The sequence below is a fragment of the Manis pentadactyla genome, chromosome 1 (assembly GCF_030020395.1).
Source record: "Manis pentadactyla isolate mManPen7 chromosome 1, mManPen7.hap1, whole genome shotgun sequence".
In the NCBI taxonomy this organism is placed as follows: Eukaryota; Metazoa; Chordata; class Mammalia; order Pholidota; family Manidae; genus Manis; species Manis pentadactyla.
Window position 1 is genome coordinate 83,116,068 of NC_080019.1, and position 26,505 is coordinate 83,142,572.

A 26,505-nucleotide genomic window follows, 5' to 3' on the forward strand; every position below is an offset into this window, starting at 1 on the left:
TTTGCCATAAAAGATAAAATAACTGGTTTCATTTTTCCATTGATGAATCAGCTGCCTTCGGCAGAGTTAATATATTGAAGCTAGTTGCCCATTTGGATTCATTTCTCCATTGACAAAGTTCTCATTTTTATATTATATAAATCTTAGCTACTCCTCATGATGGTCTATGTAGTGGTGAGTAGAAATAGTGGTCTTAACAATAGTAGAGAATGACTATGTATATCGACTTCATAGAAAATTTCAGTGAGAAAACTTACTGGAAGAGTGAAATAAGAGAGTGTAAAGCCAAACCACATACTATACTAGACTAGAAAATGGTAACATGTCATTACAATGATGACAAATTTTAGTTACAAATGCAGCACAGCCTTAGCATTTTTCTACATTTGCCATAGAACACTGGAACATCCATGGACATATGACAATGTGCCAAGACAAACAGTGTAGAAAGCTGTCACAACACAATACAAAACTCAGCTACAAATGTGCATCCTAGGGTTTGGAAGCTGATACCTCTTTTAACGAAGGGAGGAATTTTAATGAAAAAGAAAAAGTGTGATGCCAAATGAAACAAATCAACAAGTAAAAAAATGTGTATTACTATGAATGACTTTGAAGATAAGTGCTTATTTTGGGTACAATTCACAAAATAAAACCAGTTATCTGCACAGTATTGCCATAAATTTATGTATGTTTAAAATATATTCAAATATTTTTTTATTTTGCAATAAAGTCTTTTAAATCATGTTATTCATTTTTCATGTTCCATTATGTCCTTTTAAATGAATGTCCCTCTTTTTTATGATTTTATCTTTTATGGAGAAATTGCCTTATGGCCAATTAGTTATGCAGTGAAAACATAGCAAAAATGCTGGTGTGGCAAAGATGTCTATGCAAACATGCTTACAAACAAAATGACCTAGAACCTTCCTTAACTGCCAGGGCTCTATCCTGTCTAAAAATTCAGCACTGTATCTCACCTAAAAAAACAAAACAACTCTAAAGGCATCATTCCAACCTGATGCTGCCCTCATGCCTTCAGGCTGCAAGGTAAGCAGTCTTCATTAGTCTCTGAGCATACAGGGCTAATAGTCTGAGTGAGAGTTTAGGGTGGGGACTGACGGAGTGGGTCACCCTGGCTGAAACCCCATACTCTGGACATTGGCTCTAGTCAAGCCTCTTCCTTTGGATTCTGGAAAACAGGAGGAACACTCTTCTTCCGCAAGTACTGGCACTGTCAGACAGGAAGGACAGCTTCAAGGAGGAGACCTGCACCTCCAAGGACAGTCCACAGCTCAGAGAAGTGAGTTGGGACCCTGACCTGTGCCATGACCTTGGACAAATGACTGTTTCTTCATGTGAAAAAGTGAGAGCTCCAAGCCCAAGGTAGTGGTGAAGCTTCATGTACCTGTACACAGTAGGTATCTAATAAATTTACACATTATTCCACCTAGAAAATGAAGCATGATATTCATTTTTGGAAAATATTTATTAAAAAACTAAAGTGAATATGGCAAAAAAAACCCAAAACAAAACAACACATACCTTTAAATAGCAAGCATATGACACTGGTTATAAAGCTTTTCCAACTCTACTGATCTAGTCTTTCCCATCATCTACGGTCAAGGAGGGCCTCCAGAGGAAGCCATGTGTAAACAGGACATCTGTACTAGTGATGAGCAAAAACTACGAGAACTATCAATGGCCATACGGCTCGCTTTCCTAGGCAGTCCACCCCAAGCACAAGAGTGACCAAATCTCAGGAGTGTGTTCATGGGGGTCTGTAGTTCTAGTTTTAATTTGGGGGTAGGGAGCTGTTGGGGGATAAAATAGTAGAAGGACAAAGAGTATCAGTAGAGGGCAATCTTAAAGCACCTTTAAAATCTGGACCCTTTTCCACAATATAGCCCAGTAATTCTCAAACCTTATTGTTGAAAAAAATCAACCGATGAGACTTAAATTCATAGGCTCCCCAAATCTGCACGTTTAAGAGAAGTACTCCAGGTGATTCTATGCATATTGGTTAGCCATCCAGTTTGAGAAACACTGTTTAAAAGGCATCAAAACAATTCCTATCCCCTAAAAACAAAACAGAAGTCAAGAAACCTGTTGAAAGTCACTGTGCTTTTGCCATCTTGGAGGACCCAGTACAGGGAGGCAGGTGGGCAGGAGCCTCCAGCTCCGAGCGTACTGGTGTGCGGGAGCCCTGAGCAGCCTGTCAAGTGCTGTTCAGGAAGTAAATAAAATTTAATAGTAAAGGTGATTTTAGATCACAGAACAGCCAGCATCCAGATGACTAACAGGCCAACCCCATTCATCCCAGTTTAATGAACTTTGTTGGGCTGATGCCAGATGGGAAGTTGCTGTTCAAAACAGAACACAGGGTGGCTGTGGGTCTTGACTTGTGAAGACATAGTGAATAAAACATCTATAAAAACCTTTATTAACCATGGAGCATGATGCCCAAATAATTTCAGGGCATCATGGACAGCATGTAGAAATAGTCACATTGATTCCAAGGTTCCCATTATCTGCAAAAAGGTGTGCTATGGCTGTGTCAAAAACAAGGCAGTCGCTGTTCATGATGGCCGCGGCCACGCCGTCATGGATGGACCGGGGCGTGGCTTCCCAGGTCAGTCTCCGCCGGTTCCCATTCAATTCCAGTCTGTAGGCAAAGTTCTCGGCTTGCTTGCGGGTGCCGATGAGCAGAACGATGGCGAAGAACTGCTGGTGGCCTTCGTACTTCTCTTGTTTCTCCAGCACCAGCATGAAGTGATGACCAAAACAGGACTGCATCATTACCCAGTCGACAGCCCCTGGCAGGTTAATGTCTGTAGCTAGAAAGACAATGTCTTCTCCCTGAAGTGTGGTAATGCTCTTGTGGGCATGCATGAGATGGGACATCACAGCTTCCAGGGACCCCTGCCACTTGCAGGAGGCACCAGGACAAGGGCAGGAGTAGGGACGGTATTCACAGATGTCTTCATGTTCTGGCTTCTCTGTGTGGTGCAGAGTGAGCGAACAGCCCGTGGTGGCGTACTGCAAGGACGGAAAGACACACGTTGAGCCACACATTGAGCACCATTCTCAAAACGTACTGGTGCAAACCTCTACAAGCATTCACCTCTTAGGGTTTCTAGGGGTTAAACTCTTACTTCAACTACTTTTGCTCAGAATGAGTTAAATATTTACAACTCCAAGTCTCAGTACCTATTCGTCACCATTATTACTGCACATAAAATCATGAACCAGAAATGGGCTGCATTCTATGTCCCCATTCCAACATTGTTAAAACACGAGAACTAACGTGTTCTTATTCTAAACATCTCAGCCAGGTTCTTTTGAACCAGCCCTATAAAACCTGGCCTTCCCCTGAATTTCTGTGAATTTAAAGAAATTTTAAAATAATTTGAAATTGCTTAGGGGTAGGGTTAGGCAAGGAACGTATATTACCTCCAGACTAGTTTTTACCTAAATACAATTTTGAAGGTGTAATTGCTCTTTGTTGTCCCCTCCACTTCTTCCTGGCTCGGGCTGGTGACTGGCAGGCCAGCTGTGCAAAGGCGGCCCTTGGTCCCTGCTCGTGCCTGCTGGGATGACCAGCGGAGGGCAGAAGAGGCTGGAAGCCCCTCACGCTGCTAGAAATGCTACCCCACCTTCTTCACCTTTTAACCCCATCTCCCAGAGGCTCTGGACTTACTTTTTGGGTGAAAGGAAGTCACCTCTGAGAAGCTGCGTATGGAACTCAGGAGACTGCTGGTTAGTTTCCTTCCAGCCAGTGGACGTTAGTTAGTTAAAGTGAGAAGGGCCTCACGCCTCTCTCCCAGCCGGCTGGGCTCTCCCAGCCCACTTCCTTGAGTCCAAGTGCACATCTTTTCCTGACCAGGTATGTGAGGTCCTCATGACAGGCCCAGGAAGAAAGGGAACTAGAGTGGGTCCACAGAAGTGTTTGTCCCAGAAGTGTTTTCTGATGTGGTCGGTCTGGCCCACAGACACTGCCTTACTAGGGCAGGAACAGAACCTTTTCTCCCCCGCACTCGGATGACATTCCTGATGGGTCAGTCACACCTATCATGGGAAAAGACCGCCCTGAAAGGAATGAGACTTCTGTTCCCAACTTCACAAGAATGGCAGTGTTGACTCCCAGGCACCAGATGGAGAAGCAGCCCACAAGCAGACGCGTGCCCACTACACTGTTGTCTTGTAAAGAAATAGGAATCCTTAACCACCTTTTCCTGTGAAACTCGTTAGCCTCATCCCCACAGGCACAGTGTAGCAGGCAAGCAGTCTGGGTTACCCCACTCGGATCCCCCCACCTCACACTGAGACAGTGAAGATGACAAATGAGGGAGGGCAGGGCTATGTCATTCTAAGACGCTGTGTCCAGTTGCTAAAAAAAATGAAGCAAAACAAACCCTCACAGCTGTTTTTGCTTCTCTCTACCCTGCCTTAGGGAATAAACTCATAAACTTTGAGTTAGTCAAATTGTAATCCATACAGCTGAGTTTATCACTAGCAACAAGCAGGCACAGGACACCCCCTCCATATAAGACCCTTATAGTGACAGAGAGGATACAGAAGCAAAGAAGGCAGTCTCCACTCTTAGGGAGATGAGTCTCCCCTAATAAGGAAGAAGAGGTGGCTTAAGGAATGAACCTGCAGCTCATGTGGATTACAGAAGTCTTCAGTAGAAATTAGTGGCCATAGTTCACTGTTCTTTACTTTGCCCATAGGAATTCCTTATTCATCTTTTTAAACCATGTGCTAACTTAAAAAGCACGGGTATAAAAAAATTTAATCAGAAGGAGAAACAAACTTACTTATCCATATATATTTTTGTGTTCCTAACAAGGTAAGGCCCTAGAAAACAAATCCCTGTTAACTGTATTTAAATCTATGGTGTGGCTAGGACCAGAGAGCCTACTGATGTTCTTCTGTGAGTGGTGGGTGGGGCATTTCTGCCCAGTTTAAAAACACACACACGTAATAAAAATAGCAAGAATTAGCCCAGAGCCTGGCAGAGTCTCTGGCTGAAACAAGCCCTTAATATTTGGATCTAAGGATGCTTCAGAATGGGCTGTTTACCACAGCTGGCCAGGAATAATTCCAGGAACGAGACGAACTCTGGCGGAAAGTGTGCAGGAAAGTACCACCTGTACCTCTTCCCCCACCCAAAGCCCAAAACCACCCCACATTCATGAACTCAAACGTACAACAAATATTTTTCATCTAGGAATAATTTCAGAACTTTTTCTTGTGAAGCTCAAGTAGGACTATTTATACTCTGAATTATTTGGTTTTCTTTGCAAATCACCCACTCTACCTTCAACCTAAATATAGAAAACAGGGAACCTCACCAAACTACACAAATAGAAAAGGTACTACTTAGCATTTGTGTGGACAGTGACCTTAGGCAAAAAGCTCTTGCTACAGCCTCTATTAATGTAAATAAATGCATTTTTAGGTGCTTACTCTGGTTTTTCTAAACAAGCTGAACTCTACTGCCAATCTATTCCTTCTCTTTTCCATCATGGGTGAGGGTGTGTCTTCACGACCACTGGTGCCACTCTTATGACGACTGGATTAGAGATGATCTCTAAAAAGAAAAGATCTAAACTTTAAATATGCGTGCACTCATGCACACACATGCACACACACTCTTATCCACGCTTCATACTTGTAACAGCCTTGTCATTGATGTGGAATGACATCCAGAGCACTACATTAGGGGCTTTCATCCGGGGGTCAGGGGGGAGGGCTTTAGAGTTGTGAATTCCCCCAGACTGTATATCACAGTGTCTCAGTGCCTCTGAACAGCAAACCCAAATTGCAATGTGCCCTTGGACTTGTGTTTTCCTTACAAGCTCCAAGGGTTTCTAAGGGTTGCCAACCTGTATCCTAGAGCACACGGAGGGCATCAGCAGATCCCGCCTTTGTGGTGGATCCTGTTGAGAGAGGACCATGCAACAAAGTACAACTCAGTACATCAGAAATACAGAAAACTATGCAAAGGAAGGCCAGTGGGGCGATAGGTGATTTAAAAGTGGGGACAGGGTGAAGAGGAAGGGGTAAGGAAAGTTTTGCTGTGGACCAAGTGGATTGAGGCTATAGAGTTGTTCCATCTAGCACAGGGTGAGTGGAGTGAACGGTTAGGATAAAACCTAAATGAGAAGGCAGATCTAGCTTCTGTTCAGGGCTTCACTGACAATTTAGTTTTTTTCAGGGTTTCTCTACAGTGGTACTACAGGCTTCCCCAAGAAGGAATTAACCATTAATCTATACAGAAAAATTTTTGAGTGTTCCCAGACCCCACAAATAACCTTTCTTAAGCTTTTTGACACTGTAGGACACAACTTGCAAATGGACACATAAAGTAAATCAAGATAAAGCGCAGATGCTTGCAGGCACAGCTCAGAGCTCTGGCGGCTTGATGCCAAGATGCCCAGTGTAGTTCCAGGGAAGGATTTGCTGCTGCTGAGGATGCGAGTTACCTCTCTCAGGGCTCGCTGCAAAACAAATGCTGAAGGCCTTTGCACTTTTTGACTTTTTTTGTAAAAGCAAAAATCTTCTTCAGATTTCTTTCAGTTAGTGAAGACAGGTGCTAATATAGGTCTTCACAAAAATGTAGTGGCAGAACTCAAATTTTTGAAAAGTGGGGGATACAAGCATTGACATATTAGACCACAGAATTCCCTGTGCTGTGCAGCATCCTGGCCTTTACCCACTAGATGCCAGGAGTAATTCCCCCACTGCCACCCCTGTGGTGACAACCAGAAATGTCACCAGGCATGGCCAAATGTCTCCTGGGGGCAACTTCCCCTGGTTAAAAGCCACTAATTTTGATGAATGACAGAACCTGGCCAGGCAGCCACAGTCATACCTGTGAGGAGGGGCCACACCAGCAAGCAGGTCGGACCGGTCAGTGTCCTGCCCAAAAGGCACCACCCGCGTCAGGTCAGGAATGCCAAGCCCGCACACAACTAGAACTTGAAGGTCTGCAAAGCACGGAGGCAGCTTAGGACGCTGGTTCTACCCGCTTGACAGATTGACAGACTCGTCATGGCCATGAGGTCATTTGCGGCCACACCAGGGGCAGAGCCCTGCATCCCTGAGCTCCTGGAGCGCTCTTTCACTGCAACAACAGCTCAGGACTTAAAGAATATTTTGAGAAAAAGAAACAATTTATATCTGCCTTGACCTCCACTCCTCAGCCTAACACTCACAAAACCCAGGGTCCACAGATAGCTTGCTTCTGGAAGTGGGTTCTCACATTACCTCCTTCCTTGGTTTGCCAGGAGAAAACCAGCCCTGAAAGCACCTCTCCCTATGGGAAGGGGAGGAGCAGGGCACAAATGAGAGCAGCAATTAGGCCCTCCCACCTTCTCTGACATCGCACACCACCATCCTGAGGTTTCACTTTTCTCACTCTGACTGGGGCTTGCCCCACTAAACCTGAGGACTTCAAAAAGGCCTGCCTGCCTTTAGAGGGTGGGTTCTTAGGGGCACACTCTTGCTCCTGAGATAAAGCACCTGGGCTGGTTCACAGAGGGCTGCCAGTGTATCATGGGACCCATCCCCAGCTATAAATGAGATTTCTCCACGGGGAAATACCTGCTCATTTCCTCTGGGGATGGGGTGAGGTGGGAATTTGCGTTAAGTAAACCTCTTTAAGGAGGAGTTGGGGTGGGGCACACAACCACACACAGAAGTCCAAAGCTAAAGAAGAATGTATGGAGGGGGAAAGTTGACCCAGCAGAATGAGAAACAAAGAAATCTTGAAATAACATTTCTGACTTCTCTTTAGGAGCTTTTCACAGTGCAGTGGCTTTAAAGGTCTTGTGCAAACATGTTCTGCCATGAAAGGCAAATGAGCGGCCTGGTGTCTCATCTTAAAAGTTTTTGTAGAAAGCAGTAAACGGTGCCAATTCTTTCCCTGGGCATAGGGCTGAAAGGTTGTATTTAAGTTGGAATTTATGCAGGGTGTTCCCCTTTTTGGCACAGAAACTCACTTCCACACAAATACAGATACATCAGAAACATAGTAAAACACTAACACCTGTAATTACCTAATAAACACAGTCATATTATATTGGTTTATGGAATGGGTATATAAACAGAATAACTCTTCTTAGCCAGGGTTAGTAGAGTTCATATATATCCTGTGACTGGAACAGAATAAGTCATTTAACCTACTGAATTAAATGTGAGTTCATGCAATTCAACAATGACTCGCTGAACTCCCAGCAGTGAACAGTCTCCTACAGCGGGAGGTGCCATGAGCTCCAGGCAGATGCACGTCCCCTCCTGGGTACTGTGAGGTACTGCCCTGCCTCCACCTGCTCCTTACTTCCTAGGAAACAGCGAAATTCATTAGCAAAAATATCATTAGCAAAAATACCTGCACCTCATGTGAGAATTCTCAAGAAAAACAAATCACAATCGCTATTTTGTTGTTGATACTCGTAAACTTTTTGTATTAAATCCAAGAAATGACCTTGTCTTGCAGTAAGCTAATGGAAACTTCACTTTCTTTCATCTAAACAAGCTGTTACCATCACAAATGACACTAATGGCATGACCCTGATTGGGAAACCAAAATTGCTACAAAGGGCATAACTGCGTCAACAGCTGAAACTTGAATATGGACCATGGATTAGATAATAGTATCTATGGCATGTCACATTTTCTGGTTTTGATAATTATACCAGAATTATGTAAGAAAATGTCCTTGCTTTCAGGAGAAACACAGTGAGGCTTGTAGGAGTAGAGAAGCAATATGCCTAAATTCTGTATTCAAACAGTTAAAAAAAAAATAGGTATGAGTGGAGAAAGCACAAACGATAAAGCAAATGGGCAAGAAGGAAATAACTGGTGAAAGTGGAGAAAGGTTACATGGGAATTTTTTTGTACTACTGCAGCTGTTGTACAGATTTGAAGTCATATAAAAATAAAAATGTGTTAAAGAATCCAGAGTCTGAGTTAGCATATTTATCTTTTATGGGATAGAGATTCCTTTTGCAGAGTTGGTTGAATGAACGAAGTTTTGTTATAATAGTTTTTTTTTAAAGAAAATACACTTTTAACTACCTATCTACATGTAAATGCAACTAAGTAAATAGTTTTTCATTTACTAGAAGCTCTTGGGACTCATTTTAGTCAGTCAATAAAATTTTGCAATGAAGACATTAATTGTTACAATAACCAACACTTCTTTGATCCTCATAGAAAACATAGCCTTCTTTATTGCTCCTCTGATCCTTCTGAAGATTTCTGGGCACCTGACATGTTTGTGGCCCTGAACTAAGTTTCCAGCCACCACAGTTTCATATCCACCATGTTCAGTAGTACCAGGTAAACTCCTATTCAGTGTCAGACTACATCTGAAAGAGGAGCTCCAGGAACTAAACTTACCATGCCCCTTTCTCTTACACAGGTAACCCCTTTTGAGCACTGGGGTGGTGAACCCAGAAATGGAATCAGAGTTATATGGGATCTGGAGGGATCAATTCCTGGCAGTTTACTGATTATGAATGATCAGCAATAATTAGGAGATGACTGGTTGAAGTCCCTATCTTCTTAACATAGTCAGATACATCTGAAACATAGTCAAACACTAGATACCCGTAATTACCTAATAAACAGTTGTATTATATTGGTTTATGGAATGGGTATATAAACCAATATAAACCAATATATAGAGTTAGACTTACTCAAATGGGAGTAGCTAAAACCTAGTATAAGACCCAAATCATGGTAAAACTTAACATTTTAACCAGTTGAACTTAAATTTCATCATTTTTTAAAAGAATTTCTAGCAATTCAAGCTAGCTCCTTTGTGACTAAAAATGTGTTTATCTGCTCCAAAAATACCAATGAGTGATCACAGGTTATTTTTCAGTTAGTTTATGGGTCTCTTAATTTTGATAATTGATTTACTGATTTTATTGCCTGATTCCCGCCCACCCAAAATATGTTGGTAAACAAATAAATATTAGGTTTATTTATTAGAAGATGATTGTTCTCCACCATGTTAATTTTACTTTAATGCAAACTCTTACTGTGGAAACTAGAATTAAAAAAAACACTCAATAGACCTTGAGATCATGTAAGGAAAAATGCTTATTTTGGACTTCAATCACTATATGTTTGTTATTTTTGATTAAGGCTTTTCACATATTTTGTTTACATACACTACCTGGGTTGGATGTGTTTATAGTTTTTCTGAAACCTTACATAGATGGGGAAACAACCACACAGTTGTCATTTTGATGGCTATATGTCCTTCTTCCTTAAATGTATTTAAAACCACTGAGTTCTTAAAAATGATAAGAACTCAAGTACGCAGTGCCCTGTGTGACCTTGAATTGAGCCTACCATGTCACTTCTGAGTAGGTCTGTCAAACTGTTTACAACTCATCCTTTGACTATTACTAACAGTGGAGAAGTTCAGACTTGGGCAACAGGAGAAAGTGAAACCTCTTCTTGTGACTTGATTATAATACTCAACCTGTACCTGTCTAGCATTTTTCCTCTGAGAACCTTCACAAATTTTCACTTAACTCAAATGACAAATTTCTCACCTCCACTATGAGGTAGGGCAAAGAGATAATAATTAACCAATAACACAGAAACGGTTTCATAGATAATATGAGAAGCGAAGCCAGTATCACTTAGAACTGTCCAACAGTGGTGAGACTAAGGAAATACTGACATTTAACTTTATAATCTTTCTTCTGGAGAAGGCAATTCTAATTCAAATTTGAGCTCAACAATTCCTCTTTTTGCCTAACAAACCCCATGTTGCAGACAGCTTTCTTACTAAAGGTCGCTTGATGGAAGAATTTGGTGTAATATTATTGCAGTAATCTGAGAACATCCTGCTACTGGGGAGGGGGTGCGTGTGGCCTTACAAAGACGCCCAGCTGGCAGGGGTTTATTTTCATCTTAGAAACTTTAACCAAATGTTATCTTTCACCAAGTTTGCTTTTTATCTGACCAGAGTTTGCAGGCAGCCACACATAACTGGTTCTTGTCTCAGAGAACCAGTTGTGTAAGGCCCTCAAAGTGAATGTTCAAGCAAACAAAAGCGTCTTGAACTAAGCCAGAGTTAAAGGCTTCATGCCGTACTACCAGGACCTTGTTCCCAAGCCCCCTTTTCAGGACCCCTCCCCTCCCATGCCAGGCTGCATAATCACCTGCATAATCATATTAACTGCCCTGACAACTCTTCAAACAGGGCTGCGGCCCCTCAGCAGTCTATTTCTTGACTAAAGCAACTGAATTCACCAGAAGACTTAAGTGGTTAGAAGATTTAACAAATAAAAATACACAATGTCTGTTTATGTCCCAGGCGATATTTGTATTATACTTACACCAAAAAAATTATCTGAAATTCAAATTTAATGTGGCATCCTGTCCTTTACCTGGCAACTGAATAAGGGGCCCTGGCCCTTTCTGGTACCATTGCCATCCCTCCGGAAGCCACTCTGTGTCTGGAATGGGAAGAGGGATGACTTCCTCAGCAGGGTGCAGTGGGTAGCAGAAGAGGCAGGATGTTGAGGTGGGAGAGACATTGTATGTGTAATTACAAGGCCCATTCTGCGCTTTCTGCTCCCTTAACTTACAAACTGTCTGACGTCTGGTAAATCCCTTGGGGGTGGGGCAGTTACTAACAGTGTCCTAGTTCCTTTACTGTGTATAGGAGGAGGATAACATGAGGTGATAAACCGAGTTCAGACAAGATAAACAACACTGTCCACAAGCAACTTCACTGGACCCCCCCATAACGCCCTTGGGATCTTCCAGCCCCTCTTCTTAAGGGGCAAAGCCACCCATGGTCCATAACACCGCTCTACCACCACCCCTGCGGGCAGGAATCCAGACTGGGTTCCGTTGCTTCAGAAGGGCTCTGTGGACACCTCCTTCTCTCCTCTTAGATTCAGAGTGTCAGAAGAATGGGGAAGGAGCCATTGGCTGGCTAGGCGGATGGTTTGAAGGAAGAAGAGAGTTTAGGGCTTCTAGAGATTCCAAAGCAAAGAGTGGGCATGATGAAAGGTTAATGGCTAATCAAGAGGAGCTGCCTTTGGCTTGAGGTTACATCAGGGAGAAAAGCAGGCAGGAGCATTAAGAAAACAAAAGGGTAACACCCATTGTTGGTGATGCTAGAGGGAAATGGGCACTCAATTGTAAATGAGTCTAAGTGAGAAAGCAATCTGGCTCTACCATCAAAAGCTTCTGATCTCTACTTATATCCTTTGGCCCTACCATCCAACTTCTAGGAATTTATCATTAGGAAATAAATGATTTTCCTATGCACAAGGATTCAGTTATAGCAGTATTTTTTAATTTAATTTTTTAAAATCACAGTAGGAAAATAGAATGGTTTGTGGTCATTTAAACAGGAGCTTGATTAAATAATTCTGGAACTGTTATGGAATTGCAATACTATATAGCCATGAAACATGACCTTGAGGACTATTTATCAATGTGGAAAAGCAGTCGATGTATTAGATGAATAAACAGGTTATGAAAGAGGGTGTGGATTCCCCATCTTACCTGCTTTATTTTGAGTGGAAAAACTACTGATACAGAAGTAAGTTTACAGAAAAATAGGTAGTGGTTATTTCTAGGTGGGGGGATTATAGAAGATTTTAATTTTATATTACTTTCAGTATGTCTACATTTTAAAATAATCATAACTTTTAAAGATGTATAATGTGTAAAATAGAATACACACATTAAAAAACGTTGCCTAATCTAACTAGGCTTTCCCTTCTAAAAGCATTGAAATTAAAAAAACACTATCATCACTGAAAAACCAATGACAGGGCCAACTTATCCAGCTCTATGAAAACCTACACGATTAGGAGTGAGGAAGAGAAGCTCAGTGGGAGAATCTATGGGAGAAAATAAAGATGATTCCTTTTTTTATTTTTAAAGTTTATGCCTGGACCTGAACTCTGACACTGGCCATTTGCTTCCTATTAGCTTCTAACTGTCCCGTTTCCTTAGTGCCTTCTCTGTGCTGGGATTGTGCTAGGACTGTGCGTGAATTATTACTATATTTGATCCTCATAACAACCCTCACTCCATTTCACCAATAAGCCACTGAGGTTTGGAAAAGTCACCAAACCTGTCACAGTGGGGATGGGATGGGGATCTGGGCCAGGAGGCTCGAGTAGGGCCTGCCCTCAAAACTACCAGAGTAAGAGGCATCCTGGGGGAGTCAGTGACCCAAAGACACTACCTTCATTGATTCAGAGTCTTAAAATAGGGCCCAGTCCCACACATTTAACACAAGTGTATCTCCCATCCATTTCTGCAGTGTCTGTGGCAACCTTTTATCTCAGAACCTACACAGTTGAAAAAATCATTACATAAAATCTTAACCCAACTGGAAATGAAAATGACAGTTTCCCAATTTTTAAGATACTAGTGGAGGAAGATGGGCATCTGTGGCAAAAGTGATCAAATTCTGTTAGGGACTTTTCAGAATCTCTCATATGCCTTAGAAAGTATACTCTTAAAATTTAATATAAAAATAACATGAGGGAAACTTTTTAGCTTTTTATTTTCCTTTTTAGGATATCTAGAGTGGAATCACATTCTAATGCCCCATGTATGATCATGTCCTTCATGACTCACCAACACACAAGGGCCCTGAATGCTCGTGTTCACTTTAGCAGTTGTGTGCCTACTATGTACCCCCTTTCAAGAAGTGGGAACCTTATGGTCTGTATGAGAAATGCCAGCATTCACAAATTTTGTCAGATGTGTAAGTCTGGCTCTTAAGACATTTTACATTGACGTCCTATTATAGTTTTGTATATAGGCACTTTATAAGGGTCTTCAAAAAAGGGCTCTCAGGCAGAACAGGAGAATGTAGTCCAGTCTCAGGCTGGGGACTTTGTGGGCCAGACTTTTGGTTGTCTGCTATGCTGGCTGTCCTAAAGATCAACTTGGACTAGCTATGAGTTACTCCAGTTCCAGGCTTTGGTTGACCTGTGAAAAATTTTTAGCCAACTATGTGTAGAATCAGCATTATACTTAAGTACTTCAACATAGCATTCTAGTGCTTCTGTTCTTAATTTTACACTCAAAAGCTATATTGTCAATTTTGTTCTTTAAAATCTTGAGCCACATGGTCAATGTATGTAGACTCTGGTATTTCCCAGAACCTGCTTTTATGAGTCAACCTGGTCAACTTCAGTGAGTAGTGAAGGCCACAGGGACAAATTCCAAAGTAAATGATTGATGTCTTCGGGGAATTTTTGAGGTTAAGAAGAGATCTTTGAAATGGTTTTGGCAAATTGACTTACCCCCTCATACTTCTGGGTGATTGACTACCCATCACCTAACAACCACCTGAATACCACCCATCTTCCATTTGCTATTGTAAAGCAAAAGGCCTCTACGGCACCTCTAACTGACCTCATAGTGCCCACCAGCTAGGTGTAATCTCTGCTCTTCTTAACTGATGAACAAATAGGCTCAGGGAAATATGTGACTGGACTGAGGTCATACAAAGCCAGGAGAACTCATTCTGCCTCCTGCCTACTTAGCTTTCCCCTTAGCTTCCTAGATGCCTACATTTTAGGGCAAAAAAGATTTAACTCTTTCTCCTAAAGATAAAGACACTCAGGTGCAAAGAAATAAACTGACTTTGTACAAAATCAAACCTCTAGTCACTAAGACAACAGTTCAGGTCTCCCAGTGGCCAGAATAGAATAATCTTTTGGCAAAGTATAGATGGAAAGAAAATACGCTATAAAATCATCTACAACTGGGACCTATCAGAGTTCCAAAGTTCACATATGTAGGAGTTAAATGAGTTGCAGGCTCACTGAATACATTCTAAACAAGAAACCAGATCAGAGGTGGAACACTGGCAGCTGGAATTTGGTCTGCAAACATGGTGGGAATTTGGCCCGCAAGTGCTGGCTTTAAATTTCAATTTGGCCAATGTTAAAAAAACAAACAAAAAAATTGAGATGTTTAACATTTTAAAAATCCAGGTTTCTGTTTTTTTCTTGAACAAATCTAAAGGTCTGGCAGGTCTGCATTCACATTCCGAACCCTGCCCATCAGCCAGAGCTGAGCAAAAGTTTCCCTCTTGGAGGTGGCAAGTGGTCTCTAGTCCCCAGACCTTTGCAATGCTCTTGGAGGCCTCCCACCCCTGGGGCCACGTGTCAGGAGACGCTCTGCCTGGCATTACCTTCCCCTGCTGGTGTGTAGCGCTCGTCTCCCCTGGACTAGATGAGTCCACACTGAGGAGGTTTTAACTTTCAATTGGATTATCTGACTTTTCTTTTTAAGGAAAGAAACCCCAACACTGTCAGAATCCAACTACAAGGAAGACTTGTCTGACCAAGGCTTTCCAGGTCAACAATTAGTTGGAGCTATGGTCCTAAAAACTTTTAGATAAGACAAAGACAAAAATGGAAAGGAAAGGTATTATAGCTTAAGTGGGCTGCAGTGGTTTGGCATTTCCCAGAGTTGTGGAGAGAAATACTTGGCTGATATTAAAATATACTGGTGACTGGGGCACAAATGTGTCAACCTTCACTTCTCCCCCTACACCCATGCTCCACGGAGGTGGTGGGTTTGAGATATGGGAACAGGATGTCAAAACTTCTCAGGCATGGAACAAGCTATAGAATGGACTAAAAATATCACAAGTGGAAGAGAGCCATATTCTGAGATCCTTTCTTTAAAAGGAGACCTGAGCTAATAATGCATGTGGTGCTCTCTATCAAAGGAGCAGGCAGCACTCTAGCCTTTAATTAAGTGGCCCAACACCTATCTAAGAAAGCCATTTGGTAACACATCCATCTTGGGGCCAACTGAAGCAGGAGCAGTTCAGAACTGTGACGAAATCCCCGCAAATACTAGGTTTGTAGGCTCTTCCTCCCCTGATCTCCCCACCCAACCTGCCCTACAAAATTCCTGCCACGTTGTTTCATTGTGTGAATATATATGTTGTCTCATTAGGATGTTCCCATCAGAGGCCCATCTGGTGAACTCATCTAGTCAGATGGTTTTGTTACTGGTGTAAACCTTAAGTTCTGATTTGGAGGCTTGGAGTGTGTGCTCAAAGTCCCTAGGTAGTGAGAGTACAAAGGATGTGTGCCTTTCAGATGCAGCGTTCATGGACTGGTCCACTATGTAACCTTGACAAGTCACTTAACACTTAACCTCTCTGTGGGCACTCGTTTCCTCAAAAAAAGGCAAATAAAAGATGACCATGCAGCACAGCTGGCACACATTCCAGTAAGCATTCCACATCGCCTCCCTTCTCTTCATGGAATGCTAGAAGCTCCTTAGCAGTCAAGCAGTGGGTCCCCACAGATGAGGAAATCAAGGCCCCCAGAGGTGGCCTCTCAGGCAGCGCAGGGCAACTCTTGAGGCCTGGGCTCTGGTACTTTACCCAACACTGGTCTTCTCACATAAGCCAGACCATGAGAGAGACTGGAGAGCAGGTAGGGACAGGGACAAGGCAGTCTCTGTGATTCCAGGAGCAAGTGTTAGCCAAAGGGCTGTGGTCAGACCTGTTTTGTTGAAGCCTGGCATAGGCGTTACACACTCTCATCCTCCCCAACTGTATTTTGGTTGTCTGCTAAACCTCTGTAGACATCCAGGTTTGGTTTATCCAAACTAACTGGCTGAGCGGGCCTGTCAATAGTTTCGATTATTGGTCAACTAAATTAAAGCATACACACTCCATCCAGCTTTATAAATCTCACCCAATTGCATACATACAGAAGTGACTCCAAGATAATTTCTAAGCTTGATTTCTGGTCCTTAGGAGAATGGTAGATAGACCCTGTTTAATATCAGCTTTCAAAGTGATGGCTTTTCCCAATTGCATTCATACAGAATAGAGACTTGTGAAATCACTGACATGTACAGAAACCCTGGGTACCTGACTCCTAAGAGAACTATTCTTTAAGAAAGACTTCTCTAGCATGTTACACATTAGGAAATATATATGCTTCAACAGGAACCAGGGTTCTAGATCCTGAAGGTGAAATTTCACATGTCATATAGTATAACTGTTTCCTTTTCTATCTTGGGAGCAACTCAGTGTTCTTATGAGATTTCTTTTTAAAAATAAATTATAGAGTACTTATTTCTATCAAATGTTCATTTGTGGTCTGAAATTCACCTAAAGATGTTTCTTCTGTTAGCCACAAAGTTGAGGGACAGTGAAGGCCTCCCAAGATGGCTTCCCAGAAATGCTGTGGGGCATCTCCCCCATGATATATCTCAAACATAGAATATTCACTGTCATGTCAACCATCACCAAATCTCTTGATCACTAGACTGCCACCTTCTTCATGACCCTAAGAAATTATGGAAATATGTTGTCTAAATTTTATGAGAAACAACTACCAGGCTGGGTGGCTTAGTAAGCATTATATGAGCTGTGACTGAAAGCAGAGTAATTTATTCAGGTTGACTGAAAACCCACAGCCCAAACATAGATTCAAACCCTTATCTGAATATGCTATTTTAAACTTGATTTGTGGCAGGGCACAGACCAAATTAAATCACTCATTTTACTGACTTGAGTCCCAAGCTTCAATTCTCTGGTGGATTATTTTTAATTTAAAAATAAGTTCTTGCCCTATAAAAATAAGCAGCACCAAGGAGAAATTCAAGATAGCCTGATCAGCCCAAGAGGCAGAACAGTTACTTTTATTAAAAAAACTCAAAAGTACTAAGGACATTATTTCCATTTCTGAGTTTAGAATATGAACTTTATGGTACAACTCTAGCTTATAATGCAGTAATATAGACAGGTATGTCTCTGAAACTGCTCCTGAAGATTTTTAAGTGATAAATGTAGGTCAACAGATGTTACAAAATGACCACACAATGCAATACTATGTAGTCATTGAAAATGCAGTGAGGTAGAGCTCAAAGGAGGTGAGAGGTCTTGGCCCTTCGCTTGACTTTCCTGGTCTTAGTGGTTCGCATTTTTGCAAGAGCATTGCTAACTTTCTAAACTGAATAAAGAAATTAAGTGATGGGCTTTAACAACAGCTCTCCTGCCTGCCCTTCCTGTTAAATTGCAGATCAACTCTTGTTTTCATGCCACTTAGTGAAAAAACACAACTCTCCAGTCCTCAGAAGGCTGGGAGGGAGTAAAGGCGTGGCTTGCAGGGTTTTCTAGTCGCTGAAGGAAAACAGGCTGTAGGCGCCCTTTTTTTTAGCTACACTCCCAAGGGCTCCCACGTGTCAGGGGTGAGCAGAAGGCAGGCGCGGGGTGAAGGAAGAATCCATACCAATCCTTCCTAGCCCAGTGCTGGTAAAGGGTGCATTTAGCTTTCCCATTTCCTCCCTCCTCAATCCCCCATAGTCAGCTTCCCGGTTTTACTTGTACCTTACCGAGCACACGTCTGCAGAGTATGCAGGCACCAGCGGGGAGAGACGTGATGTGTTCTAACAGCGATCGCGTGCCAGTTAGTCTGGGGTCAGTGCTAGGACAACTGTCAGCCTAGAGCTACTCCCAAAGTGGACAGGGGGGCAAGCGGGAGGGTGAACAAGTGTAAACAAAATTCTTTTTTATTTAAATAAGCGAGATGTCACCTGCCTCTAAGAGCCTAAGAGTGGGCCGGGGGACACAGTAGTTGCTGGAGGTTGCCTGGGAGAGATGACGTGGGTGGCACCTGGGCTTACCTTGCAAGGAAACAGGACTGCCGAAGCCACCTTCTCCATAGCCAGATTCCTGATGCTGGGCGTCAGGGCGCCCCTGCACGTCGGGCAGCAGCTCAACTTCTGGCGGCATTGGTTACACACCAGGTGCCCGGCCTGGCACTGCAGGATGGGGGGCAGGACATAGTCAAAGCAGACCGGGCATTCGAAGAGCGACGTCAGCTCGTGGTGCTGCGGGGACACCGGGCCAGCCCCGCCGCCGCCGCCGCCGCCGCCGGGGCCCGAGATCACCGCCGCCGCGGCGGGCACCGCGGACGAGCCGGGGCCCGCAGCCGAGATGGTGGCGGCAGCCGGGGGAGCAGTCGGAGACGGAGCGTGTTGGGGCTGCGGCGGCGGCTGCTTGCTGCAAGGTTTGTTAGCGCTGGGGCCGGTGGAGGACGGGCGGCTCATCGCGCTCCGAACCAACCATGGAACTGTCTGCCTGCCGCGGGGTCGCCGGGGTCAAGGCGGTGCGCGCCCCGCGGGCGGCGGGCTCCGGGGCAACGCCACCGCGCCCAGCCCGGGACCCGGCAGCGCAGACGTCCGGCGTCCGGCAGGCGGGGCGCTGGACCACACTGACGATCTCCGCGGCCCACGGCGTTCACAACACCCCTCTGCGCGCCCAGACTCCTCCTCCCGGCGTCGTCGCGGGCTGCGAGCCCGAGTGGCGGGCAGAACCCCGGCCCACCAGCGTCTGGAGCGGCAGCTGACGCAAGCCCCGGGGACGCGCGCGGACGTGACGCCTGGACACGTGTGCGACCGCCCAGGCGCGCGGGGACTGGCAGAGCCACCCTGCGCTGGGGCGCCGGCTCCGCCCGACTCCGCCCGACTCCAGCTGGCAGCGCAGCGGGCCGCCTACTGCCGGCGTTTCCTGCCGGGGCTGTGGGCCCGGCCTGCGCCAGTGAGCATGCCCGGCTCTTCGTGGCGGTGCAGGGTCTGCTTTTCTGGCTTGGGGAGGAGGCCGCCGTTCGGGAAGGCGTCGCCGAAGTCCTCAGGCCACACCCGCGAGAGCCAAGCCGAAGCGTCCCCCGGGCGCAAACCAGAAGGACCACTCAGGCGGGGCGGGGGCTTGGGTAGTGGGCGGGGTCGAGCTGTGGCGGCCCTGGACCGGTCGGAAAAAACCGAGGGGTTCTCTAACCAGGTTGAGTCACTAGCGCACGAGGTCGCGTGCTGTGAGGCCAGCCGGGCTCTTAGCCAGGAACCCGGGGTCAGGACGCGGAGCTTTGGGCTGCCGCGGGGCAAGGGGTTCGGGTTTGGTCTGCAGCCGGCACGGGACTTAGGGTTGGGCTGTTAAGGGTGGGTTAAGGCCACTTCTTGGTCCTGCTCCCCAGGGTGGGGAGGACGTATACTCTATTCCTTTACCAGCGGACCTAGCGAAAGCTTCGTGGAATTGAGCGCCTCTGACTTGGATAGCAGGCCAGAGGGAGTTCAGGGACAGAGGTGGCTGAAAGGAGAGTTTGAGATCACCTAGGAATGCCAGAAATGTGGGTTGGGTTGTGAGGCCCCAGGAAGAGAGTGGGTGACCCTCCAGTGCAACACACTGCTTCGCTATCTCGGAGATCCCGCTGAAGCCCAAGGCTTTGATACAAGTGTAGACACACCCTGCACACCCAGCAGAAGCCCTAGAAAGATGACAGCATGAGTGAACCACACGTTTTATTTATTGTATGCAGTGTGCTCAGAGTTGCTTTTCCGCGTCCTTTGAGCAGCTGATAGTGGAATTAAGGGGAAGGGGCTAGATGGGGATCAGATGATTCACTGTAGGAGAGACAGTGGTGAGGAACATGTCAAGACTGGGTGACTTCAGACAAGTTATTTAGCTTCTCTGCATCTCCATTTCCTCATCTGTAAAAGAACAAGAACAGTGTCTATCTTATAGGTGGGATAGTGAGGATTAATGAATTTGATATATGCCAAGAACCTGGTTCATCATTAGAACTACTTAGCCCTTAGATGTTATTTAAAAAAATATATATATATATATACATATATATTATTAGTGAATGTTTAATATCAATGAATATCCATGAATAAAATCTAAGAAATATACTGATAGATCCCAAAAGAAGTAAAGTTTAATCTTATAAAGGGCATCTAGGAAGACTGTATACATGGAATGGTGGGATTTGATTTAAATCTTGCAAAAAATTGATGTGATATGATGTCATTCCATCATTCACTGAATGTTTCCTGAGCATTATGTGCCGCCCACTGTTTGGGTTCTGAGAATGGTTCTCATTTAGTTTACATTCTAGTAGGGGAGCGATGCCAATAACCACTCATGGAAGAGGATTTCAGTGGAATAGGTGGGGTGAGGGCAGGCATAAAGAAAGACATTGTTGCTGGAGCCGAAGCACAGTGAGATACGGATTTGGGAGTGCACTGGGATATGGGGGAGAAAATCAGGTGATGCATGGGATCCTCAGTTAGCCTAAGACCTTTACCTCAGTGACAAGGGGTAACTACTGTACTGGGGTAACCACTGTAGATTTCTGAAAAGCAGTGTAACATTGTTGGATCTGAGTTTTGGGAAGGGTGCTCTGGGGGGATACAAAACAATAATAACTAATATTTACTGAGTGCCCACTATGTGCTAGACATGGATAGTTCTAAGGACTTTGCAATGACCCTACATGATGGGTACTATTATTATCATCTCAATTTTATAGTTGAGGAAACTGAGACAGGAAAATTCATTTGCTCAAGATCACAAAGCTGATAATGCTGGGATATGCTTCAGAGCCCTCCTTAACTACTAGTCTATATGCCTTTCCATTACGCTTGACTCCTTTTTATACTCTGGTTAAGGAGTTAAACATACTCAACACAGTCAGAAAACAGTTGCATAGCCTGTAATAAAGCACTGAATTTTGTAGGCACCCTTTACATAAATTCTTTCCTAGTTGGTCTTGAGAAGAAAAAAATTAAATCGTATTCTCTTCATCCTATTTTTACCTTTTTATAGCATAAAGATCATAACAGTGACAACAAAATCACCCACAGTTTCACTTTTATTGGAGAAAATAAAATACTTTCCCCTTTTAATTTGAAACTCAAGCAAGTGGAATTTATTACCAGAATTAATTTTCTTTCCCTCCACCTCTGGCCTCTCAATATCCCCCCTCCCCTGTCCCCCAGGGCTTACTAGCTCTCACAGGAGAAGCAGGGTCCCCACCTTGCCAAGTTGACCTGAGTTTTCAGTGTTCCAGCCAGCTAGACCCTGGTTGTTTAAAAAGCAATTTGGCTTTGGAGGTGTTGAAACAAAGAACAGAAAAGCAATTCTCTGTAGAGAGAATATGGTTTATTTTTCTAAAAATACTCCTAACTTATCTAGTCTTAACCTAGCAGATGCCTCCCACGGTATGGAGAAATTTCTCCTTGCTTGCTCCTTCATATCATTGCACTCATGGTTAGGTTGACCAGGGTAATTCAAGAACAAAAATTCTCTGGGCAGTTGCTGCTGGTAGGTGTGCTGTTGACTCACATCAGTGACCTCTCCAGGCTGCCAGGCTGGCCTTTCCAGTCTTCCTTCTTCCTTGGGAATTTCGAATCAGAAAAAAGGTGGCTTTTGCACACTGGACATCGCAAACTAGATCACTCTCTACCAGGAGGGCCTGCGAGCTGAGTTCAACTGTTTATTTGCCCTTTAGAGTTGCTGCTGTTTCTGGGCATGTGTTTAATGGAGGACTCGGTGGCCTGGGGAGCTGGGGGAGGGGACTCCAGCCTTTTGTTACGTCCTGATTCATGACTCATTTACCACAACTGCTGGATTACAGTTTGGCCTCCTTTCCCCCACACACCCGAGTCCTGAATTGTACAAAAGGGACAGACCACCGCTCCTTAACCCATCTCCCACTTTGCACTATCCTTTGAAGACTAGGGGTGTAATGAGTAACCTTTCTTTCCTTAAAATATCAGGGTGAATCTTATATTAAAAAAACCCCTCACAGGTGAGCCCCTTATTTTACTTAAACTGCTGAGCACACTGAGAAATGCTCCAGCTGGGCAGACAAGCTCTTGTCCTTCTTTCTGTAACTTACAAATTGTGTGGTTTTGCAAATTGGGTAACTTCTGCAATCAAGTGAATGGTGTGCATTTTCAGGGCTTTTTCTATTTAGATGTAGAGATGACTCAGGAGTGCACTGGAGCTTGCTGCCTGGAAATTTCTGATAAGGGGAAAGCTTGTGGGAAATTTAGAGGTGACAGTGAGGCCCCTGGTAATTATGGTAGGAACTTTTACCTTTATAAAGTACTTTTGTTTCTGGGGTAATTTCCACATGCTCAAACTTCTTTTGAGTAATCATGGGCCATTTCAGGCAAGCATTTCTTGAATAACCACTATGTACTTACCTCTGTGTATTGCAGACAGTGGGTATATGCATTCTTTTTGTACCCATACTTAGCTAATATTTCTCTAGTGCTCACCCTGTGCCAGGTACTGTTCTAAGCACTTTACATATTTTAATTCTTTGAATCCTTACAACGTCTTCTATAAGATTGGTGTTTACAGATAATAAAACATTTAGAGAGAGGTCAGGTTAATTGTAAACCTTCAAAATGGCTCTGATGATCCCTCCTCCAGGGTTCTTCCCCTTATGTAATCCTCTTACTTCAAGTGGAAGCTGGACCTATTGACTTCCTTTAAATGAATAGAATATGGCCAAAGTGATGGAGTGTCACTTCTGAGATTAGGTTACAGGAAGACTAAGGTTTCTGTCTAATTCTCTGTCTCCTTGTGTGTCTGTCACTGAGCTCTCTCTGTGGGTGAAGCCAACTGCCCCATTGCTAGGAGCGCTGTGAAAAGCCCCACACCATGAGGAACTGATGTCTGTGGCTAATAGCCAACAAAGACCCCAGGCCTGGCTACAATTTAACCGAATTTGTGAGACCCTGAGCCAGAGCACCCAGTTGAGCTGCCATACAGAAACTGCAAGATAATCAATGTGTTACCACTAAGTTTGGGGGTAATTTGTTACACAGCAACATGTAACTAATACACTGCTCAAGGCCCAAAGTCTTATATGTAAAGAGAAATGCAAAGTATGGACCTTCTATTTTGTTTCTCTTAAATTATTTTGTTATAATGCTACTTAAGTATTATAATGCTACTGAAATCTAGAAGTAAAATTTTTATGATTATTATATACAGCTATAAAAACAAATTAGAATACCAAAGAGTTGAGAATTCATCCTTTATTTCTCATTGTTATTTAAATTCTTATTTAATAAAAATTTAAAAATGATAATTTCAGGTGATGGAAGATGTACTAAAATGAAATCATTATTTAGTTTGGGAACAACCTCAATGTCCATCAACAGGAAAATGAACTATGTAAAGCCATCCTACAAAATCCTCTGCAACTTGGAAAAGGTCTCTAAGACAAATTGCTATATGAAAAAAGCAAGCTGCAACCAAGGAACCCCCAAGCAATCCCCTTTATGTAAAAAAAAAAGCAAGCAAAACGTAACTGTTTCTTTGCATCCTTAAAAGAGCACAGAAAGGTCTGGAAGGAGAAAGCAAACTGATGACAGTGATGGTTTCTGGGGAGAGGAGTATGAATGGATGTCAGGGAGCTATTTGTTTTCTCTATATTTCTGTCGTTTCTTTTTTTCTTTTTCTTCTTTTGTTTTGCAGTGAGAATGTATTCATGTGTTTCATTTGTAGTAATAATAATAAAAATAATGTTATGCTTGCCTTTCCTGGATTATTTTAGTGTAGACTTTATTTAGCTGTAGGCTTGGTGCCAAAATGAGCAATACATAGAAGATCGGCCAGCCAGCCAAGAAGGGGTGGTCCTTGCATGGAGCTTCAGTCAGACCTTTGGGAGATGGCTTGTTGAAATTGGTATTTTAATAAGAGTAACTCAAAGGCAGTGTGTGAGCAGAATTTGGAAACCCTGGAGAGAAGGAAATAGGCTGGGGGGCCTGGTACTCTAAGGGAGTGTCCCTGGGACAAATGGAAATTCAGTCTTGGTGCAAAGGTGAGGGTGGAGCTGTGAGCCAAGTAGTTGTGGCCATCAGTCAGCTAACCAAGTGCAAAGATGTATTTAGCCAATAATGTCATGTTTGGAGGCCAAGGGGGAAACAGGGGACATGGAGGCATGGAGCTCTTAAAACCTTTATTTACCCTGGAGTGTCTCCTGTCCTCTTCTTTATGTGCCACCCCAAATCAGACTCCTGTTGTCCTCGTTCTGAGCTAGCTGTTGAGGTGGGATTGCATATCAGGCTGCTCTCCCAGGGCTGTTTCTTCTTAGATCTCTCCCTTAGTGAGACAAACAACCTTTAGTCCTTGGTGAGAAGTGAAGAAAGGCAAGGGGAGGAGAGAGTCCTGAACACTCTCCCCCTTCTCCCTGCATCCCCAGGTCTGATCTAGGATTCCCCCTGAGTCTCATCCATGAAGGGCCTGATGCAGGATGTGGATCACTGAAAACCAACAAAATTGATATAACCTTGAGGCCTCAAATAATACATTCTTCTCCTTCAACATCAATTTTGTCTGATTAAAAAATCCAATAACAGGCTGTCATTGAGTCTGAGAAAAGCGATGGTAATAAAAGGGAGAACCTGACTCGATAATGGAAAGCAGGTGATTTTAAAAATTGGTTTCTCCAACTCTCTGTGCTATAGCAATTCAGAAAAGGTAGAAAAGCCTCTGCATGTGTCTTTCTCCCCAGCTCTCCTCACTTTCCCTCAGACTCACTCCCCCTGCTGTCTTCTTGGACTTGGTGAGTGGCCCCACTATTGCCCCTACTGACCTGGCTGAGACTTGGGGAGTCATCCTCATTTCTCCCTTCCATGGGCTCAGCCTAATTCTGTCTCCTCAGCATCCCACAACCTGCCCCTCCATGACATTCTTGCCGCCCTGTCTTTTCCAAGGCTTTGCCTAAGTCACGGGGGACTCTGCCCCCTCTCACCAGCCTCCCTCTACCAGCACCATCACTAAAGAACAAATATAAGAAACCCTGGCAAATAAATGGCTGGATACTGTGTAATGAGTAATAACATTTAACCTTAGCCTTCTCATCGCAGTCACCAAGTGTAAGAGCTTACTTTGTACCCTGCCTTGGGTTAGGTCTGCCTAGGTTCTGTGGCTTGCAGAAGATAGAGTTTAGTTCAGATGAATCCAGAGGATCTTACATGGAAATCAGGGTAGGCAGTGCTAGCAGGCCTTGACTGGAAATGGGAACTGGAAAGCTTCCAGGAAGAGGTAACTTGTACTCTCTAATTCTTCCTCATAAAGAGTCTATTTATTTTTCTTCCTCTTTCTACAAAATGGCTCTCACTGTTTCCTGGAGCCCAGGGTCAAAATTTGAGTCTATGGTCCTCTCTATTGCAGCTCCCTACCCTGAAGAGGAGGTACTGCCAGATCTCAGCTTCTAGCCCAGGCAATGCAAACATGGCTGCTAGTTGTCCACTCTTGTAGAGGTTGGAAAGAATTCTGAGAAGGGGAGTTTTGGGCTGGCCAGAAGCTCCAAAAGTAGTCTATTAATGTGTTGTAAGGAAAACCATGACCTCTAGCTTCTCAGCATGTAAGCCTCATTGGGGGAACTGAGTAGTAAGTTGGAGTTACTTCAAAAATAAAATCTTTGATTTTGTGAAAGAACTTGGAGTTTGTGATGGAAGTATTGATCTTAACTTTAAGGAAGCATAAGGCTTTGAGTTTTGGAGAGAATTGTTTTTTCAAATGAGAAGATGAAGGATTATTGGTTCCCAACAGGCATGAGTAAGCACAGTAAAGATTCCTTCCTAGGGCAGATTCAGTTTGGAATGGTGAGGTTGAGATTGGGTTAGTAAAATGGGAACATTCAC

The 26,505-nt window shown here is 43.8% G+C and overlaps 1 protein-coding gene across 1 annotated transcript; it reads right to left on the reverse strand.

Annotated features, from left to right (window-relative positions):
• Window positions 1–1,470: 1,470 nt before the first annotated feature.
• On the reverse strand, window positions 1,471–19,392 carry SIAH2 (siah E3 ubiquitin protein ligase 2). Its single transcript, XM_036896371.2, has 2 exons — window positions 18,682–19,392; window positions 1,471–3,039 (listed from the first exon to the last, which is right to left on the reverse strand). Exons 1-2 carry the CDS (start codon window positions 19,105–19,107, stop codon window positions 2,482–2,484), a joined length of 984 nt encoding a protein of 327 aa, XP_036752266.1. The 5' UTR covers window positions 19,108–19,392; the 3' UTR covers window positions 1,471–2,481.
• Between the last annotated feature and the right edge of the window lie 7,113 nt (window positions 19,393–26,505).

Coding starts and splice junctions, on each gene's coding strand:
- SIAH2 (XM_036896371.2), bottom strand. CDS start 19,107: ATGAGCCGCCCGTCCTCCACCGGCCCCAGCGCTAACAAACCTTGCAGC. Junction 3,040..18,681: donor CAGTCCTGTTTCCTTGCAAG/GTAAGCCCAGGT, acceptor CCGTCCTTGCAG/TACGCCACCACGGGCTGTTC.